The sequence below is a fragment of the Gopherus flavomarginatus genome, chromosome 10 (genome assembly GCF_025201925.1).
Source record: "Gopherus flavomarginatus isolate rGopFla2 chromosome 10, rGopFla2.mat.asm, whole genome shotgun sequence".
NCBI lineage: Eukaryota > Metazoa > Chordata > Testudines > Testudinidae > Gopherus > Gopherus flavomarginatus.
The window spans coordinates 25,219,581-25,239,036 of NC_066626.1; the positions used below are offsets into that span (position 1 = coordinate 25,219,581).

A 19,456-nucleotide genomic window follows, 5' to 3' on the forward strand; every position below is an offset into this window, starting at 1 on the left:
AAAAAGAAAGCCAATGTAGTTTTGGGCTTGCATACCCAAAAGGCACCATGTTATGGAACAGGAGGTCTCTTTCTGTGTTCCTCTGGAGCAAACACATTTGAAATATTCCATTTGCTTGTGTGCACTGTATTACCAAAAATATCAGACAAAGGGGCGTGGGGCGAGGGGTAGAGAAAATCAACAAATACGATTAGGAATCTAGAAGAACTGACCTTATGAGAGAAGATAATTATTATGAATACCCTAACTAAGCTTTGACTAAGGGTTTGATAATAGCCTACAAATATCTGAAAAGTGAAAACACAAGTTAAGAGACCAGCTACTTAGGGCAGTGCAGGGCTATAACCATCAGCAAAAGAATGCAATTTAGAAGTGGAAAATTTAGGCTGAATATCAGAAATAAATATCAGAGATTGATATCTGTTGGGGTGTGGGATGGTCTCATAAGAGAAGTAACAAAAGCCACATTGCTTGAAATATTTTTAAATTGACTGGATGTTGTACTAATAAATGTATCATAGCATAGGGAATACTGAATTGGCAGGGGATGGAATAAGCTTTCACTGTCTTTAGTTTCTGTGAATCTATAGTTGGTCTCCCACAAGTTTGGCTTGTCTATATTTTTGCCTGCAGGACTGGCCAATTTAACTGATACCAAAATACAAACTTCCAAGATTGCTGGATTGTCAACTAGTTATTTTTCCACCTTTTATTTCTGACTTCGATAATAGCATTTGCTGAGGAATTGTTTAGTTCTCCTTTCTTATATTTTGCCTCTTCAGATGTTTCTAATACTGGGGTCGTGGTTTGTGATGCTTAGTTAATGACTAGTTTCATTTTGACCTGAATAGACAGCTTTGAAGTGTTCAGGAATTTATTTTCTTATGTCAAAAGATTATTCATAATAAATACTTTGTTATGAACCGTTTTTAGGTACTGTTAACTAGAGCTAATTGAAAAACTAAATTTTAATTAAAACTTGATTTTTTATATTTAAAATGGGTGAAAAATTGTCGACATTAGGAATTTGGAAATTTTTCAACCAGCTCTAACGTTAAGATTGTTGAGATTTAATGCAAAATAACATTCAAATACTTATATGCTTATCCAAAATTACATCCCTGTTTCTTTAGTTTCCATTTTTGAAGTTTGGGGAAGGCTTTGAAAAGGTACTGATGAAGTGTCCTGTCAAAGAGTGTGAATCCACAGATGAAAGGCTTAGCTTACCCAGGATAGTCATATGTCAGTACCTTTGCATTGTAATTGCTTTTATCTATATTACAGAGTTTTGTTTTAGAAACTAAATTGAGTATAAAACATATTGTTCTTCTCTAAGGCCCTCTGTGTGTTATATCTTGTGGGTTTGGCACCTGCTGGTATTGAGCTGCTGAACTGCCTTGAAAAGCTATTTCCATTGAGTGTACACAAGAATGACATCATCACCCTACCCTATATAGTGGAGTACACACCCTAACTGACTCAGCTTCTTCACTGCCACTGCAGAGAGCAGACGGAACTCACCATGTCCTGTCCTCAGGACTAGACTACCTTATAACCTTTTCTTGTAAGTCTGTAGTTAGTATTGTTTAGTGTAGTGTAGTTAGTTAATTTTAGAATAGTGTAAGTAGTCTTCCCTTGTCCTCTCTCTGGGCTCCTTTACGAGAACTATGACAGGTCTTGAGCCCTGTGAGGGCTTCAAGAGGTGCTCCTCTTGTCTGAGGTATTCCTGAGTCTGATGCCCACATCCAGTCTCATCTGTTTTTGAGTAAAGCCAACTTTCTTACCATTGCCATGCCTTTACTCCCCAGGCCAGAAGGGAGAGAGACTTGAAGCTGCAGACTCATCTGGCCTCAGAACATGTACAGCCTGAAACTCTGGCAGGCCCATGACAGGTGTCAAGACCATGATCAATCCTGAGGTCCTGTCCTGTGGGACAAACCCTTCTACTTGGGTTTCTGTGCCATCTTCCTCCAAAGGCACAATCTGGGATCTACTTGGCTCCATAAAGGGAGAGACTTCCTCAGCCACCAATGCTCAGTCCTGTCAGTTCTGTGGCATCAAAATCAGTTTATGGCACAACACTAAAAACTGAACTATCACTGTGGCATAAGGCTTGAAAAGTCCCAGGTCAAACCCTTCATCCAGCACCACTGTCCTCTCTGCCAGTCCTATATTGAACATGTCCTCCAGCACCAATACATCAGTCATGGCACCACAGGACTCCTCCAGGAAATCAAAACAGGAAGCACTTCTCCCCACTATAGGGGCCCAAACAAAAGAATAGGAGGAAGTATCATCTTTTTCCTCTCTCTTACTCTCCAATACAGGAGTATTTTGGAAAAGTTTTATTGATATAGCTGTCTCTTCAACACACATCTCCAGTGACAGACCACAGCACCAGTCAGCCTGGACGTGTCACTACAATAGATCCCAAGAATCCCTTCTCTCTCCCAGTGCCTCAGTGGGGGACCATCACTGAGGCTACTGTCCATTTCACCACATGCTTTTCCACCACTTGACTCTGCTTCTGTACCTACCTCTCTGATTCAAATAAGCAGTTGTCTCAGAGTAGCTTTCACACCATTGGAGATGATTTTGAAGGCTCCCCAAGTTGACATCAGGACATTGGACCACTTCCCTCTCCTTAAATTCAGGCTTAAGGGACATTTAGCTGTCAGGCATATTAAACACAGATCAGTATTTTCTGGTCGTACTGTTTCCTTGTTCCTGAAAGGTATGACCAATGTTTTTCCTTCTACAAGGGAGCCTCCTCTATTCTTGGGGCTTAAATCTTGCTCTGATTAAACTCATTGATCCTCCCTTTGAGCCACTTAAGAAAATGTCTTTGGTGCATCTGTATCTAAAGACAGCTTTTCTTAAAGCCGTCATCTCTGCCAAGAGAGCTGGAGAATTGATGCATTAATGGCCAGACAACCATATGCTTAGGTGCATAAGAACCAGGTGATTGTGAGGCCCAATCTTAGCTACATGTAATTTTATCTGCATAATGGGGACATTAGAAGGGCACTGTGTTTACCTAGAGAGTACCAAAGCCTTTAGAAAATCCAATTGACTATTATAGCCTATGGTGAAAGATGTCAGAGACAGCTTATTAGCAAACAAAGGGTGTCACAGTGGATAAAAAGATAGAACTATGTTACATCTTAGCTGGAAGCATAGTTCCCACCAAGGATTTAAAAATCCACTCCACCAGAGCTATTGCAGCATCTGTGGTTTGTTTGAGACACATTCCTGTTACAGAGAGATGCAGAGCAGCAACATGGAGTTGATATATAGAGTATAAAATGTGTTATATGTTGGGCAATTAAAACGTGCATTGGAATTTTCTATTACTTCACTTGTTTTAAAAGTTGCAAGTTTGCTTAATTTTAATTTCAACCATCATTGTTTATTTTAGGATCTAGCATAATGCCAGCAGCTGGAACAATGTACTTGACCACTTCAACTGGATATCCTTATACTTATCACAATGGAGTAGCTTATTTTCATACTCCTGAAGTTACATCTGTTCCACAGCCATGGCCTGTAAGTAATATCTGAAAGATTATAATCTGAGAATACTGCATATGTCTCACAACTGGCTTGTTGGTAAGGTTCTGTCCCATGAAGCTTGTTTCCTTTTGCTTCTTTCTTGTATTTTCCATGTTTTCTTCTTTCCTCTCTCCTTGTTATACAAAATAGATAAAACTCTGAAGAAAATTAATTACTACTGTGAAACTTGCTAACTGTGCGTTATCTTTGATTGTAGGAAGTATTTTTATAGCTGTGTCGGTCTCAGGATATGAAAGAGACAAGGTAGGTGAGGCAATATCTTTTATTGGACCAACATCTGCTGGTGAGAGAAATAAGCTCTTGAGCTTACACAGAGCTTTTCTTCAGGTATGGGAAACATACTCAGTGTGTCCCAGCTAAATACAAGGTGGAACAGATTGCTTAGCATAAGTATATTTCACATACACATATTTCAAGGGACCATTCAAGGTGAAGTGGCCCCTTAACACCTCTTCACTCCTAGGGAGGATTGAAGGGGGAAAAAACTGGGGGAGGTTGTGGGTTATAGATTGTTGGAATATACCATAAATCCAGTGTTTCTATTTGGTCCATGATTTTTAGTGTCTAGCAAAGTTATGTTTAGTGGACTGGGTGAGGTACTTCATATGTTGTGATAGGCAAGTATAAGACCCATAGATCTTGAAAGGCATTGATTGGGTTGTTGATCATCATAGTAGTGAAGATATGTCTATAGGTTTTGCATCTGTTGTTCTGGCAGAGTATGTGCCACTTTCAGTTGGTGTGTCCTAGTCTCTGTGGAGCTTGCTTCAGATGATGAGCATGGAGAGATTGGGGAGTTGTTTGAAGGCCAGAAGAGGTGGTTTGGGAAAGATTTCTTTCAGGATGTGGTCCTCATCTAATATGGGTTGTAATTTAATTGTTTGGTGTTATCCTGTAAGGCTTCCATTGTGGGGTGGTAAGTGCCAACTAAAAACTGAACTGAGACCCTGGATATACGGCTTATTACAACAATCTATAATTCACTAACCCTACCTTACCCTCCCTCCCGCCCCACACTTTTTTCCTCTCCTTTCCCCCAGTAGGTGAACAACCGCCAACATTGCCAGCTAGTGGTCAGGTGGAGGGTGGGCAGATTGTCTACTCATTGAAAATATCATCCTGTCCTTCAGCATCCCTACTCTGCTGCCCGCCCACCCCCCACCCCCACCCCCACCCCCAGCGGCTCCAGGGGAGATCTTACAGCAGCGCTGCTGTAAGATCTCTAGTATAGACACAACCTCTGAGTGTGTTTCCCAGACCTGACAAAGAGCGCTGTGTTAGCTCAAAAGCTTATCTCTTTCACCAACAGAAATTAGTCCAATAAAAGATATTACCTTACCTGCCTAGTCTCTCATTATGTTTGATGGCAGCTAAGGAACAGGCTGCTTTTCTGACTATAACTGCATCATATAATGTAATTAATGTGTCTGTTAGGAGGTAACTGCAGTTAACACATGATTGTTAGTACAGACTTCATAGATCCTGTTGAATAAAACAAACTTTTACATTATGTTAATGCTTTTACCTTTGCCTAGAGAATCTGTGACTTTAAAAATGCATAATATTACAAAAAAGTATATGAAGTTTAAATTCTCACTTCATTTGGCCTCACCTATTTTTTTTAAATATAGTATAAAGGATGAGACATTATAGAGCAGAAAGAAATTCATAACAGAGAACTATGTAGAAATGTTGTGAAGGGTTTTGGCTGTCAGAGCCAAAAGAATTGGAACTCAGGACTACTGGGTTTTGTGAGAACATGCAGTCACAATCTAGACCAGTCGCCGGTCCAGTTTCTGAATAGACTCCAGTCTGTTGTGATCACTGAATTCTAAATGCTAATAAACTCCCTAAGTTTGATTAGTGACTGATCACTGTACCTAGCTTTGGATCTCTCAAACTCACTTCCCAGACCCAGTGTACAACACTCTTCTTGGGCAGTGAGACCTTATAGTCTGGCCATCTAGACCCAGGAGCGGCACCAGGTTTTTGGCGCCCTAGGCAGTGGTCCTTCTGCGCTTCCGGTCGTTGGCAGCAATTCTGTGGCGGGGCGGGGGGTCCTTCCACTCTCCTAGTCTTTGGGGCACTTTGGCGGCAGGTCCCGGAGCGAGTGAAGGACCCGCCGCAGAATTGCCGCCGAAGACCCGGAGCGCGGAAGGACCCTCCGCCGCCGAATTGCCACCAAGGGTGGCAAAATGCCACCCCCTAAATCCTGGCACCCTAGGCGATTGCCTAGGTCGCCTAAATGGAAGCACCGGCCCTGCCTAGACCCCAGAACCAGTGTGCACACTTTTCCCCCAGCGTCTACCTGGCAGTGTGAGCTTTTCTTACACACACACACACACACACACACACACACACACACACACACACACACACACACACACACTTTTAAAAGGCACAAGAAAATTACGAATCTATGGAAAATAAATTCCTGAATGCAGTGCCCTCAGTGCGATCTTACCCCCTTTTGGGAGCTTTGGGTTTGACCACTGTCCTTTAAGGAGATAAAGCCACTCATGCCTCCACTTTTTTCAGCTTGGTCTTTTGTTTCTGGCAATGAAATGGTTTTCCTTTGTTTAAAGGATATTCCTATTTTTAAAACAGCCTTTTCTACCTTTTCTGTCCTTGTTTTTCCACTGGGTATTTTCCATGCTCTTTCCCGCTGTCAGCTTCTGGGCAGAAAGTTCAAAGTCAGTTGCCCTGCTGATAGCAACCCCGTCGTTCCCCCAGGAGAGGGACTTTCAATGCTGATGGCTCTGTCGTAGCCTTCCTACTATGTGTCAAGTTCCTGATACCATAATGAATATTTCAGGCCACAGTAAAGGTTACATTCAAAATGGAGGATGAAATATAACAGTGTTCACAAAAAATGGAATTCATAAATTGCCACAAACATATCCCCCAGTCTGTCTCACATCCATTTTAGAATTGGTGTTTGTTTTGGGAAGAGGATAAATGGTGGTAGATCAAGTGCTGGTTTTAAACAGGAAAGGGCAGGCACCTTTCTTTCAACCCCAAAAGACAGATATTTTATCTTTACCAAAAAGCTGCATTGGAAAGATGTCCTGGGAAGAAACTTACAGATTACACAGAGTTTACTGTTGGATTCTGTCTTTTAGACATCATGGTTATGTCTACACTGGAGTTAAAAACTCGCATCTGGCCTATGCCAGCTCACTTGGGCTTAAGGGGCTGTTTAATTATAGTGTACATGTTCACGTTCAAGCGAGAGCCCAGGCTCTGGGATTCTGCGAAGTGGGAGGGTCCCAGAGATCAGGTTCCAGCCTGTTCCCAAACATCTACTCCACAATTAAACAGCCTCTTAGCTTGAGCCCCAGAAGCCCGAGTCAGATGACATGAGCCAGACACAGGTTTTTAACTGCCATGTAGACGTACCCTTTGTGTTGAGCACCTGGGCATTGATTACCTTGGTGGTGACTACCTCAAGCTGTAGTGCCTCAAATCTGGGCTTCCCAGTACATTGATGTTGGTTCTTCTGGTGCTGAGGGTATGTCTAAACAGCAAAGAAAAACCTATGGTTGGCGTGTGCCAGCTGACATGGACTCATGGGGATGTTTCACTGCTGTTTAGACATCTGGGCATGGGCTGGAGCCCAGGCTCTAGGACCTTGTGAGGTGAGAGGGTTCCAGAGCTTGGCCTGCAGCCTGAGTCTGGAAGTCTACATAGTAGTGAAACAGGCCCACAGCCTGAGCCCGATGAGAACATGTCAGCTGGCACGGGTGAGCTGCAGATTTTTCTTTGCTGTGTAGACATACTCTGTGTCCTTTAGTATCAGGGCCCTCAATTATTTCAACCTTCTGGACTTTGGTACAATATATTCCATTATTCCAGAGTCTTCCAGCAGATTTTGTGTTTTGTGGAAAGAACTTAAATTAGGTTTGAGGTTGCACTCCCTTTCATATCCACAGGATTGGTCGGGTGTGTGTGTGGGAATTTGAGGATATAGGGTATGTGCGCAGTCCCAATGGACACTGCTTTCAAGAAAGTTCTTAGTTCATGTGCCTAGGCTATGTGCTTTATCTGCAGTGTGGATCCTTGCAAGTGATCATCTTAAAGAATCATAGTTACTGTAAGTAACCATTCTGTATAAATTATTTTGTTTTTAAAATGGTAAGTTGTATAGCATATAGTACTTAAGGTGTATGTTTTAGTAAAAGTAACAGTTCCTGAGATTAATGTATTAAAATTTCTAATTTATCTCTTTTTTTTTCTTTTAAAGTCACGGTCCATTTCCAGTTCCCCTGTAATGGTAGCTCAACCTGTTTATCATCAACCTACATATCCTTACCAGGTAAAAATTAGAAAACTGGTATATCATTTCATAGCCTGAGGTGGTTCTTTGAGTGATGTCCCTGTGGGTGTTCCACTTTCGGTGATTGCACACTCTGCGCCTCTAGTCGGAGAATTTCAACAGCAGTATCTGGCTGGGCTGCACATGTGCTCTCCCTGTCTCTTGCCTGTCATGGCAGTTGATTAGCACTGTGCAGCCACCCCTCCCCCCCGCCGCCCCTCCTTCCCGCCAACTTAGTTCCTTCTCAGTCACCGTTGGTCCGAGTCAGAGCTCCAGCAGTGCCTTCACTTGCTTTACCTCAGATATGCTTGTTAGCAGTTTTTTTATATAAAGTTAGATTAGTGTTATTAGTACATTTAGATTAGTTAGTTAAGACTTTCTATTTTTCTTCTCCCTGTATAAAAAAAAAATTATTTTTTAACTTCATCCTGTCATGGGGATATGCCATTTGAAATGCCAGGATCTCCTGGATTTAAATGCATCTCATGCCATGAAGCAATTTCTATCTCTGATGGACACTCACAATGCGTCAGGTGGCTGTGGGAAACATATGTACCCCAAACATGCTCTCATTGCTATAATCTGAAGACCCGCACAAGGAAGATAAGGGACCTAAAACTTAAGCTTATTCTCGTGGAGAAGTCCCTCCATCCCAGGCACGCAAACTTCTCCCAGTGACCAGTCACTGAAGGTAGCTTTTGACAGATCCTCCTTCTCTGCTTCATGTGGGAGGGACCTGTCTTTTAAGACTTGCAAAAAGGAGAGCTACCACTCCTCCTACCAAACCTGCATCTAAAAAGAAGCATTCCCTGGCTCACTCTACTGCATTGGTACTGACCACGCTGCAGCAAAGTACCTATGAGTTAGCAGGGACTTCTGGTACTGTGGGTACTGTTAAAGCCACAGACCCTAAGCTGCCAGGCTCCAAAAAGGAAGGCAGAGAAAAGACTGCCCTTTCCTCTACGGCACAGGTGACAACAACAAAATCCTCCCTAGCGAGTGCCTCTGCAGTTTCTAAGGCATTGGGGCCACCACCTGGCTCTCTCCTGCACATCACTAATGCATCAACACTGAAGCCTCCTAAGTTCCTCGTGCAGGCAACATCGGCACCTATCCCCCTGGCACCGCACTATCTCCCGGTACTGCAACAAATGCAAGTGCCTCCTCCAGTACCAAGAATGCAGCAGTTCTTTGCACCTAAGGACTTGACAGTGAGCCTGTAACTTGAGTCTCTTCTCCTCTGTACTGATATTGCATCCACCACTGCATCTGCCCCCCCCCCAATCCAGTGAGGAGGGCGAGGAGGGGGAACTTTCTTCATTTCAGCATTCCTCACCCGTGCAGACCAGTATCAGATCTGAGCCACAAGAGCATGCTAGACACCATCCCAGACATACAGCGATGGTATGGACACTCATGGGGACACCAACCTGTGCCTTGCCGACCACAATGGTCATTCTGGGACCCATGGGCAGTATACAGGCAATATTTTCCCAAGCCACCAAGCAGCAGGGAAATGTATAGGCACCTCTCACCAAAACCAGTAGTTCCACCTAATGTCTCCCAGGAACAGACTTTTGAGCAAACAGAGCAGGAGTTAGACCAGGCGGCTATTCCTGTGACTGACTTGTCTCCCTCATGTGACAAGACTTATCATGCCTCTGTCCCCTACTACTGGAGACAATTTCAGACAGTTTCAGGGACTGTTTAAAATAGTAGCTAACACACTTCAAATCCTCTTGAAGAGGTTACCAAATCTCAGCCCAAGCTCTTGGACATATTCCACACATCAACATCTTCCAAGATTCCCTTGCCATTATGGAGCCCATCATAACCATCTGGAAAACCCGCGCCAGAATCCAACCTACGTGTAAGAAGACGGAGAAAAAGTATTATGTCCCTTCACAGGGTCTAGAATTTTTATTTTCAAGCCCCCAAATTCTCTCATGGTGGATGCTGTTAACAAAAGAGGTAGGACATTATTCCATGTCCACAACTTATGATAACGAGTGAAAAAGGCTGGATTTACTTGGCCGCAGGACCTACTCATCGGCAACATTACAGTTTAGAATTTTCAGTTATGAAGCTCTCCTGGCAAAATATGATCACATGACTTACTGAAAATTAGCAGACTTTATTGAACTTATACCAGGGGAAAAGAGAGAGCAGTTTACGTCGCTCATTTCTAAAGACCACAGTGTAGCTTGAACAGCCCTTCAGGCATCACTGGATTCTGATGACACTGCGGCGAGTATCATTGCAACTGATGGGCCTCCTGGTTTCACCTGTCAGAGTTTCCAAGAGAGGTGCAATCTACAGTAAAGGACCTTCTTTCTGAGGGTCAGAAGCTGTTTGCCAGCGAGATTGACGAGTCACTTCACTCCGTAAAGGACTCGAGAGCCGCTCTTAGATCTCTAGGCATCTATACACCTGCAACAAAATGCAAATAAGGCAGATATTATACATTATAACGCCCTAGACAGGCTCCATACACACACAACCGGATACCGTATTATCCTCAAAGACGTAGGCAAACACCACCCAAACGAAGATCAAATTTTTCACAGTCCTCCACGTCACAGCAACCAATCTCCAAACACCAAATTTGAAGGTTTGGTTGAGGGCTTAACAGACCTCCCGCAGCTATTATTGCTAACTCCACACTGCACGAACCGTCTTACAGACCGGCTGGTACCATTCTACCCATTTTGGCATATTGTCACTTCTGACAAATGGGTACTAGAGATCATCAAGACCAGCTGCTCCATCCAGTTCCTCTCCTTACCCACCCTCCCTCCCCATCCCTCTTCAGGGACCCTTCTCACAGGTCATTCTTGAGACAGGAAATAGAATACCTCCTGCAACTAGGCATGGTAGAACCAGTACTGGTACAACACAGAGGAAAGGGCTTTTATTCCCATTATTTTTTAACACAAAAGAAGTCTAGGGAATGGACATCCATTCTTGACCTCAGGAAACTAAATAAATTTGTCAAAACACCATGTTTCAGGATGGTTACTTTAGCAACAATAATTCCTGCTCTGGAACGAGCGGATTGATTTGCAGCCCTTGACCTACAAGATGCATATTTTCACATCACTGTGTACCCAGCACACAAGCTATTCCTCTGATTTGTACTGAGACAGGACCACTTCCAATACACAGTACTACCCTTTGGCCTTTCCACAGCCACCTCGAGTGTTTTCCAAAGTGCTAGCAGGTGGCGACCAACCTATGCAAGCAAGGGGTCATGATCTACCCATATTTAGATGATTGTCTAATCAAGGCTTACACTCAAGAAGAAGCCGTCGAAGCCACGCAAAAGACAATGTCACTTTTCACAGATCTCAGTCTACAAATAAACCTTCAAAAGTCAATGCTAACACCAGTTCAACAACTGGACTTTATAGGGACCCCACCTAGACTCTATATAGGCAAAAGGATCATTACCACCTCAGAGATTCGTCACCCTGACATACTTGATCGATACCATGGTACACAGTCCACAAGTGTCTGCCAGGACCTGCCTTCATCTACTAGGTCACATGGTGGTGACCACATATGTCGTAAATCATGCCAGACTGTGCATGCGCTGCCTGCAAGCTTGGCTCAGGACAGTGTACATTCTATACAAACAAAGACTGACCAAACTCCTAAGCATGCCAGTGAAGGTCAAGGACTCTTTACAATTGTGGACTTGCCCGCACAACATTCCCCCCCAAATGATAATTACAATGGACGCCTCCCTCCTGGGTTGGGTGCCCATTTAAAACAGCCTCACAGCACAGGTCAGGTGGTCTTCAGAATCAATTCTCCACATCAACATTCTGGAACTGTGAACAGTTCGCAAGGCCTATGCGCACTTCATGCCTCTAATCAAAAACAAAACCATGCAGATCATGACGGACAATGTGGCCTGCATATTCCATATAAACAAACAGGGAGGAGCAAGATCGCACTCCCTATACACAGAGGCCATAAAGCTATGGACATGGTGCATCCGACACAACATCAACATATCAGCCACCTACCTACAAGGATCTCATACCATCACAGCCGACACGCTAAGCCAAAAGTTCTCGCACAACCATGAGTGGGAAATAAACACCTCAGTGATCCAGAACATATTTCAGCTATGGGAGTTCCCCTCGGTAGACCTATTTGCCGTGAGCCAGAACAGCAAACTTCCAACATTTTGCTTCAGAGCGGGTCTGGGACCAAAATCCAGAGGAAATGCTTTTTTCATCTGATCTGACGCACCTCTTCTGCATGCCTTCCCTCCCATCCCGCCAATGCCCGGAGTCATACACAAGATCAGATATGTTCTCCTTTGAGGGTTGTTCATGTCCATTCAAAGTAGGTGTGCGCGCGCTGCGTGCACGCCAGCCGGAAAATTTTCCTTTAGCAGCGTCTGTAGGGTCGGCCTGGGAGCCCCCTGGAGTGGCGCCACCACGACGCCCTATAAAGGGGCCTGCCAATCCTCCACCCCCTCAGTTCCTTCTTACCGCCGATGACAGCTAGCTGGAACTTCTCTTGCGTAGCAAGTTGGCAGTGTCCTATCCTTACTATTTAGTCCATGTATTCAGTCATATTATACTTAGTTAGACAGATCTTGGTATATAGTTTTTCATAGTTGGGGGTCCCCCCCCAGAGTCTTCGTCACTCGCTAGGGCATGCCTGGGTTCCCCGGGTTCAAACTCTGCAAGGACTGCGGGAAATTCATGCCCAAGAGTGACCCGCACTCTGCGTGTTTGAGGTGCCTCGGAGAGAGTCACCCAAAGGACCGGTGCTCTATCTGTAGAAGCTTCCGCCCGTGAACTCTTAAGGACAGGGCTCAAAAACTTAGAGTCCTCCTGATGGAGGCGGCCCTGCGACCACCCTCGGACCCAGAACCGGCCAAGGTGGGGCCCAGCACGTCATCCTTGGTGCGGAGTGCCCTGGCACCGCCATCAGGACTTAGGGCCCAGCCCAAGACGGCACCGGACGGAGTCAGGTCATAGGAAGTCGGCCTCAGTGCGGCACCGCTCACCTTTGCTGGTGCCCTCCAAGAGAAAGAAGCTGGTGAGGGAATCGGTCACCCCACCAGGATCTGAGGCCGACGCCGTCTGCAGGTGTAAGCGGACAGGCTGAGGCTACAGCCCTCCGCGGTTCTGTCGACTCCTGCACTGCAGAGAGGGCAGTCGAGTCCAGACCAGCCTAACTCCCCGGACCTCAGCGGGGACATAAGCCCCCCATTGATGCCTGAGGCGTTCGAGGCAGCCTCAGACCTAATGGGCCTCCCGGCACCAGCCTCCCCGCATTGTAGGGAGTTGCCTACTGTGGTCCATCCACCAGTACAGTCTAGAGGCAAGCCGGCCATGCTGTCGCCTCCCTCCCCGCACCGCGCTGTGAAGGCGGCACCGGACCAGAGGAAAGGCTCCCCGCCGCCTCCGCACCGCTCTCCTTCGGCACCGGGCGCTGCTCCTCCCAGGTCCTCATACTCAGAGACCTCAGACTCAGAGGCAGACCCCTATTGCTCCAGCTGGTCGCGGAGCAGGAGATCGGTTTCGGGAGTGAGCCGCTAACGTTACCCGCAGTGGTAGCAACAATGGCAGCTGTCCTCGCAGTGGCCGTTTTGGACTCCCTGGGCCTACCATCAGTCGGTAGTCCAGGCTTTTGGCCCTCCGTCACGGTCGGCTTCGGTGTCCTCGACATTTGGTGGCCCCAGCGCAGCTGCCTCCCCCACCGGCACCATCGCCGGGCACCGGTGTGCTATTGTCAAGTTCAGCACCCCCTAACTGGACAGTGACACCGATAGCGGCTCCAGTTCGGGCTCCTCCGGCACAGCATGATACACCAAGTCGCTCACTGGCGACCCCAGTACCGGCTGCGGTGCCGCATTTAGACTCGGAACCGGCACCGCAACCTCAATACCATGTGCCGCAGGACCCCGAAGGGCCGCATGCACTGGAGAAAGGGCCGCTCCATGTAATCTCCTCATCGTCCTCCCCGGACAAGACAGTCTTGGGCACGGCTGTGGCACCGGCCCTAGAGGACACTTGAATCCTCCAACAATTGCTTCGGCGAGCAGCTCAAAGCCTCGCAATCCAAGCAGAGGAGATCGAGATGGACGCAGACCCTGTAGTGGACATTCTGGCCCCCTCAGGGCCATCCAGAGTGGTCCTCCTGCTGATAAAGACTATAGCGGATATGTCCCGCACCCTATGGCAAACACCAGCCTCATTGGTCCCTATTGCCAAGAGGACGGAGCGGCGCTACTTTGTCCCCTCTAAAGGGCACGAACACCTATACACCGACCCTCCCCCTGACTCCCTAGTAGAAGATGTGGCTAACCAGTGGGAGCATCAAGGGTTTCAGGGCTTGACACTGAAGAGCAGGGATGCAAAAAGACTTGAGCTCTTTGGTAGAAAGCTGTACTCCACGGGGGGTCTCCAACTCCGCATTGCCAATCTTCAGGCAATAGTAAGCCGATATGGCCACAACACCTGTTCGGCCACGTCGAAGTTTGCGAACCTCCTTCCCCAAGACTCGAGATCAGAGTTTTCGGCCCTAGTGGAGGAGGGCAAACTGATCTCTTGAGCCTCCCTCCAGGTCGCCTTAGATGCGGCGGACTCAGCCTCTTGCACCCTGGCCACGGGCCTGGTCATGCGGCGGGGAGCCTGGCTCCAGGTCTCGGGCCTGCCCTATGAGGTCCAGCAGACAATTCAAGACCTCCCCTTCGAAGGGCAGTTGCTGTTTTCGGAGAAAATGGACAAACGTCTCCATAGCTTAAAGGACCCGAGGGCCACGCTTCGCTGGGTGGGCTTGCATACCCCCGCGACCCAGTGCAGACAATTTAGGCCGCAGGCGGCCCCTCGCCCTTACCAGCCACACTCTCGCCAGGAGCTGGGGCGCAGGTGGAGCAGAAATGGCAGGAGGCGTCACCAGCGCCACCCCTCCAGCCAGGCATCTAGCTAATCCAGACCACCATCTGGGCCTAGACCCGCTATTTGATGGTATGGTCGAGGACGACCTACCGATAGAGACTCTGGATCCTTCCACCCCTACCTTTGGGTCACGTCTGTCCCACTTCTACCATGCCTGGTCCCAAATTACGTCGGACAAATGGGTGCTCCGCACGGTAGAGAGGGGATATTCTATCCAGTTCTCCTCTCTTGCGCCCCACCAACCCCTCTCCCCGCCCCTCTTCAGGGACCCTTCTCACAAGCAACTTCTAATTCAAGAAGTGAAGTCCCTCATGGAGGCAGGGGCAGTGGAGGAAGTCCCGCGGGAGCTCAGGAGCGAAGGCTTCTACTCCCGGTATTTCTTAATACCGAAGGCAAAAGGGGGCCTGAGACCCATCCTAGACTTGCGGCGGCTGAACAAGTTTGTGTGAAAACTCAAGTTCCGCATGGTCTCCCTGTCCTCGATCATCCCCTCCCTGGATCCAGAAGATTGGTATGCCACTCTCAACTTAAAGGACATCTATTTCCACATTGCCATAATTCCCCAGCACAGTCGGTACCTCAGATTCATCATGGCCGACGTCCATCTACAGTTCACAGTGCTCCCGTTCGGCCTGTCGGCTGCTCCCAGGGTCTTCACGAAGTGCATGGCGGTAGTGGCGGCCTTCCTGCGCAGGCGGGGCATCCAGATATTCTCTTACCTGGATGACTGGCTCATAAAGGGCCGCTCCAAGGAGCGGATGGAGACCCAGGTGTTGTTCATCAGGCGGACCTTTCTAGATCTTGGCCTCCTCTTGAACGAAGCCAAATCCACCCTGTCTCTGACGCAACAAATAGAGTTCATAGGAGCAGTTCTGGACTCCACCCACGCCAAAGCGTACTTGCCAGAGTCTAGGTTCCGTGCAATTTCTGAGCTCATCCTCGGACTACACCGCACCCCGGTTACCACAGCACGAGTTTGGTTCCGGCTGTTGGGCCACATGGCCATGTGCACCTATGTGGTTGTCCATGCCAGACTCCGGCTTCGCCCGCTGCAGTCCTGGTTGGCGACAGTTTATCGCCCAGTCAGGGATCCCCTGGACTCAGTGGTGTCTGTTCCCTGCTTGGTGCTGAGCTCGCTACGGTGGTGGCTCAACCCTCGGGAAGTCTTCATGGGTGTCCCCTTTGCTGCCCCGCAACCCTCCCTCTCCCTGGTGACGGACGCCTCGGATCGAGGTTGGGGAGCGCACCTGGGACGCCTCAAGATGCAGGGCTTGTGGTCGCCGGAGGACCTCGAGTTGCATATCAATGTCAGGTAGCTGAGAGCGGTCCGCCTGGCGTGGTTGGCCTTCCGGTCTCAGCTGGCCGGCAGGTGCGTTTCAGTCTTTTCGGACAACACGGCGGCAGTTTTTTATATCAACAGACGGAGGTGCACGCTCCTCTCCCCTCTGCAGGGAAGCCCTCACGCTGTGGGATTTCTGCGTTCACAATGCCACTCACCTGACGGTGTTCTATCTTCCGAGGGAGCAGAAAGGTTTGGCAGACACTCTCAGCCGCTCATTCCAGGGTCACGAGTGGTCCCTCCAATGGGATGTGATGGACTCAATCTTCCAGCTCTGAGGCTTTCCCTGGTTAGACCTGTTTGCTTCAAGGGAAAAAAGGAAGTGCTGACGGTTTTGCTCCCTCCTGGGCCGCGGTCGGGGGTCTCTGTCGGATGCCTTCCTACAGACCTGGGAGGACTGTCTGCTCTATGCCTTCCCTCCGATCCCCCTGATACACAGGGCGCTTTTAAAGATTCGCAGGGATCACGCCAAGGTAATCCTGATAGCTCCGGCATGGCCGCGCCAGCATTGGTACATGTCACTCCTGCACATGTCAGTTCAGGCGCCCCAGACGCTGCCTTTACTCCCGGACCTGATCATGCAGGACCGGGGCTCCCTCCACCATCTGAACCTCGAGTCCCTTCACCTCACAGCCTGGATGCTTCATGGCTGAACCTGGTGGAATTGCAGTGCTCCCAGCAGGTCAGGCAGGTGCTGCTAGGTAGCAGGAAACCGTCCACCAGGGCCACCTACCTGGCTAAATGGAAGCGCTTCTCCATATGGTCGGGTCAGCGGGGTCACAACCCGCTGGGGGTACCAATTCCCGCTATCCTTGACTGTTTGCTTCACCTAAGACAACTGGGCCTCTCCCTTTCCTCCATTCATGCTCACTTGGCGGCCATATCCGCTTTTCATCCGGAAGAGGGGGTTGCCTCGGTGTTTGCGAACCTGCTAGTTCGGCGTTTCCTCAAGGGTATGGACAGGCTCTTCCCGCATGTGCGTCAGCCGACCCCTGCTTGGGACCTGAATCTGGTCCTCTCCGTCCTCTTGGGGCCTCCCTTTGAGCCTCTGGCTTCGTGCTCCCTGCTTTACCTATCGTATAAGACTGCCTTCCTGGTGGCAATCACCTTGGCCCGACGGGTGTCGGAGCTTTGAGCGTTAACATCTGAGCCTCCGTACACAGTCTTCTGCAAGGACAAGGTCCAACTTAGACCTCATCCGGCTTTCCTACCCAAGGTCGTTTCGCAGTTCCACATGGGCCAAGATATCTTTCTCCCGGTGTTTTATCTGAAACCACACGCCTCCAGCAAAGAATGAAGACTACACTCCCTGGATGTCCGCAGGACCTTGGCTTTTTACATAGAGCGTACCAAACCTTTCAGACGCTTGACCCAGCTCTTGGTCGCAGTGGCAGAAAGGATGAAGGGGCTCCCGGTCTCCTCTCAGCGAATCTCTTCGTGGATCGCTACCTGCATCCGGGAATGCTACCGCATAGCTAAGACCCCTGTCCCTCCGGTCACTAGGGCGCAGGCCTCCTCTGTGGCTTTCCTGGCTCAGGTTCCGACTCAGGAAATTTGTAGAGCGGCCACGTGGTCCTCCATCCACACGTTCTCGTCTCACTATGCCATCACGCACCAGGTGAGGAATGACGCAGCCTTCGGGCTTGCAGTTCTCCAGTCAGCAGTGATCTCCGACTCCACCTCCTAAGGTTAGGCTTGTGAGTCACCTACTTTGAATGAACATGAACAACCATTCGAAGAAGAAAAAACAGTTACCCACCTTTTAGTAACTGTTGTTCTTTGAGATGTGTTGTTCATGTCCATTCCAACACCCACCCTCCTGCCCCTCTATTGGCGTGTCGGCAAGAAGGAACTGAGGGGGTGGAGGATTGGCGGGCCCGTTTATAGGGCACCGTGGTGGCACCACTCCAGGGGGCGCCCGGGCCAACCCTACGGATGCTGCTAAGGGAAAATCTTCTGTTTGGCGTGCACATGGCGCGCACACACCTACTTTGAATGGACATGAACAACACATCTCGAAGAACAACAGTTACTAAAAGGTGGGTAACCATTTTATCAAGCCAAAGTCATCCTGATAGCTCCAGCATGGTCTAGGTAAACATGGTATCCATACCTACAATAGATGTCAGCAAGTCCACCGCAAGTTCTTCCACTCTTTATAAATCTCCTCTCTCAGGACGCAGGCCAAAATCTGCACCAGAACCTGGAGACGCTCCATCTGAGAGCTTGACTTCTCAGTGGCTCCAAGGCAAGAAGATGATCTGCGTCAAAGAAGTTAAGGATATCTTGCTAAACAGTAAAGCCAGTTACACATTCGACATACCTCCATAAATGGAAGAGATTCCACATGTGGGGCCTAAACAAACAAATCAAAGCCACCAATTCTACCCTGCCTGTAGTCTTGGACTATATACTTTACCATAAGAAATCAGATGTCTCAGTGAGTTCATTAAGAGTACGCCTGGCAGCAGTTACAACCTTCCACCACAAGGTGGATGGCTTTTCGGTCTTTGCACACTCAACTACTAAAAGATTCCATGACCTCTACCCAGAGCCCCAATTCCTCCGTGGGACCTCACCCCAGTGCTTCAATCTCTGATGACTGCCCCATTCGAACCTCTGGTTACATGTTCACTACTACATCTTTCCACTAAAGTAACCTTTCTTGTAGTCATCACGTCAGCGAGGCGTGTCAGAGAAATAGGGGCCCTGATGGTAGATCCACCATCTACAATTTTTCTTAAGAATAAAGGTCACTCTGAGACCTCACCCTAAATTCTTACCTAAAGTCCCTTCTTCATTCCACCTCAACCAACCCGTTTATCTTCCCATATTATTCCCTAAACCTTATAAGGACAGGCAAGAGGCAGATGTCAGAAGGGCACTAGCCTTTTATCTAAAATAGACCAAGTCTTTCAGAAAAACTTCTAAGCTGTTACTCTCCACCACGGAACACTCTAAAGGCAAACTCATCTCTAAGCAGAGACTTTCCAAATGGATTTCAGGCTTCATCCAGCTCTGCTGCCATCAACTTGGGCTACAATCCCCCTCACAGGTCAGAACACACTCCACAAGAGCAGCAGCCACATCAGTAGTCTTCTTGAATGACGTGCCTATTAATGACATATTATTCCTGGGGGAAATCTGCGCTCTGTGGGGGGCACAGAATTCATACCTTCTGCAGATTTCTTGGCTCCCTCGCAGAAAAATGAGGGAGCAAAGAAATGTGCTTTAACCTTGCCAGTGAAGATTGTAAATGACAGTAACGAAATACTCAACTAGTAAGGTGTGTGTGCTTTCTTT

The 19,456-nt window shown here is 48.0% G+C and overlaps 1 protein-coding gene across 1 annotated transcript in view; it reads left to right on the forward strand.

Annotated features, from left to right (window-relative positions):
• Positions 1-19,456, forward strand: part of BOLL (boule homolog, RNA binding protein) — a 101,714-nt gene that overhangs the window by 30,416 nt on the left and 51,842 nt on the right. Inside the window, exons 7-8 of the mRNA XM_050969530.1 lie at positions 3,419-3,546; positions 7,817-7,888. Of these exons, the coding sequence (XP_050825487.1) occupies positions 3,419-3,546; positions 7,817-7,888 (200 nt within the window). The remainder of the gene's footprint in view (positions 1-3,418; positions 3,547-7,816; positions 7,889-19,456) is intronic.